Source organism: Sinocyclocheilus rhinocerous, unplaced genomic scaffold, assembly GCF_001515625.1.
Source record: "Sinocyclocheilus rhinocerous isolate Xijiao unplaced genomic scaffold, SAMN03320098_v1.1 scaffold953, whole genome shotgun sequence".
NCBI lineage: Eukaryota > Metazoa > Chordata > Actinopteri > Cypriniformes > Cyprinidae > Sinocyclocheilus > Sinocyclocheilus rhinocerous.
The window spans coordinates 645053-647375 of record NW_015643169.1 but is presented as its reverse complement, the minus strand read 5'-3'; the positions used below and the strand labels follow the sequence as shown (position 1 = coordinate 647375).

At 39.0% G+C, this 2323-nt stretch overlaps 1 protein-coding gene across 1 annotated transcript in view; it reads left to right on the top strand.

Moving 5' to 3' along the window:
• psen2 (presenilin 2) overlaps nt 1-2323 on the top strand; it is a 9531-nt gene that overhangs the window by 5883 nt on the left and 1325 nt on the right. The window contains exons 7-10 of the mRNA XM_016574365.1: nt 362-460; nt 634-684; nt 842-961; nt 1189-1304. Coding sequence (XP_016429851.1) covers nt 362-460; nt 634-684; nt 842-961; nt 1189-1304 — 386 coding nt within the window. The remainder of the gene's footprint in view (nt 1-361; nt 461-633; nt 685-841; nt 962-1188; nt 1305-2323) is intronic.

The window sequence follows — 2323 nt, the reverse complement described above, 5'->3', positions numbered from 1 at the left end:
GGGGGGGGAATAAAGGCCTCCTGTAGCGAATCCATGCATTTTTGTAAGATAAATATCCTTATTTCAAACGTAATAAACACTTTTCTCTCACTTCTGCTGACTGTCATACGCGGAAGCCGTTCTGGCGGATGATGTAAGACGTCGTAAAAAATACATTACACATACACAAAAAAAATACTTTTTTGGATGGAGTAGTCCTTTAACTTGTTTAATGTTAAAAATTCAGTTCTTAAAGGTACAGAACATTTTTTTTTGTAGTGGCACAGATATTGCAAATGTCATTTTTTTTGACACTGAAAATGCTCATATCTGTGGGATTAGTGCACATGGTTTTTTCACTATTTGTGTGTTTATTTTCCAGATCTGATAGCGGTGCTGTGTCCGAAAGGCCCGTTGAGGATGCTGGTTGAGACTGCGCAAGAAAGAAACGAGCCAATTTTCCCTGCGCTCATATATTCATGTATGTCCTCAAAAATGAAACCCAGAACATAACATACAGCATACAGACTCACAACATTTGGGATTGTCTATAAATGACGCTAGTTTGTATTACCACATGAGTAATCAGCTAGTTTAATCACTTTAAGTCCAGTCTAGATAGGTTACGTACTAATAAAAGTTTCTCTTTCTCAGCTGCCATGGTTTGGATGGTTGGAATGGCTGATTCTAGTAATCCCGATTCCGGTGAGCTGCATTTTTTTTAGTTCTTTACTATAATTTACAAGCACTTTACTAATATTTTAGTACTTTTTACCAAGACCTTTAAATGCTTTGTGTAGAAAGTGGAATATAATACCCTGTAACCTAGATAATGGTGAATAAGCTGTTGTTGTCCTCTCAGCTGATGAAAGGCTGCGGAATGAGGGCGGAGCCCTGGCACAGGAAGGGGTGGAGTCAGAGGATGATGCGGCTCAGGGTGGGAGGCGGCGGTGTTCAGCAGAAGAGGATCTTGAAGAAGACCGTATGTGGTTTCTGTGACTACAGCCTCAGTGTCATACAGATCATATTCTTTGCTTATAATACTTCTCATATAAAACATTAGGGCTCATATGTAGAGAATGTCCGGTGACAATGAGGTGAACTAGTTAAAAATGCCTCAGGGAATCAAAGGAAACCTAACAAACGGGGTTAACTGTTTTTTATTCTAGTGTCATATGCTAAAATGCCTGTTGGTTGGCTTTCTCACAGGAGGGGTGAAGCTGGGTCTTGGTGATTTCATCTTCTACAGTGTCCTGGTGGGAAAGGCGGCTGCCACCGGAGGAGACTGGAACACCACACTGGCCTGTTTCGTGGCCATTCTCATTGTGAGTAGCTCAACTAGAGTGTGAGATCCATCATGTACAGACTAACAAACACTGATGTTCAAAAGATTGGGGTTTGTAGGATTTTTGAATGTTTAAAGTCTCTTCTGCTCGCCAAGGCTGCTCTTGCTTGATCAAAAATACAGTAAAAACACTAATACTGTGAAATATTATTACAAATTAAAATAACTGTTTTCTATTTGAATATATTTTAAAAAGCATTTTATTTCTGTAATGCAAAGCTGAATTTTTTCAGCGTCATTACTCCAGTCTTCAGCGTCACCCGATCCTTCAGAAATCAGTATAATATGCTGATTTGCTGCTCAAGAAACAGTTCATATTATCAGTGTTGAAAGCACTGTGGAAAATGCTTGGGTAGTATGACTGTATGGACCAGTTAAATTAGTGTCAGAGATATTACCTGTCATTTTTAAGATACCAAGTAAAACTTTAAAGGAGACATATTATGCCCCTTTTTACAATATGTAATATAAGTCTCTGGTGTCCCCAGAATGTGTCTGTGAAATTTCAGCTCAAAATACTCCACAGATCATTTATTATATCATTTGAAAATGCCCATTTTCAGTGGAAGCAGAAACACGTTATTTTTCGGGCCTGTTTCTTTAAATGCAAATGAGCTGCTGCTCCCCGCCCTCTTTTCCAGAATAGAGCTGCACCATTACAGCTCGTACCTGCTAAAAACATCTGTTTTGGTTCTGATTATCATGTTTATCGCGCTGAAACGACATGAGTTTAAACTTCTGATATACGGTTGTCTGAGTGCACACGGACAGAAAGCGGCTGTCACAGCATGTGAGTACTAAACTAAGTTCTCATTCACACGTTTACGTTAAAAAACACACAAGTTACAAAAACAGTCGGTTATGTCTGTGAAGGTAAACAGCTGGGAAATAAATCGCATGTTTATTTTAGATCTGTGTGGCAGCAGCAATATACAGTAAATAAATCAATAAATCCACTGCTCTGTTGTCTCCTCTGAGGCTGGGACTCTAAATAGTGTT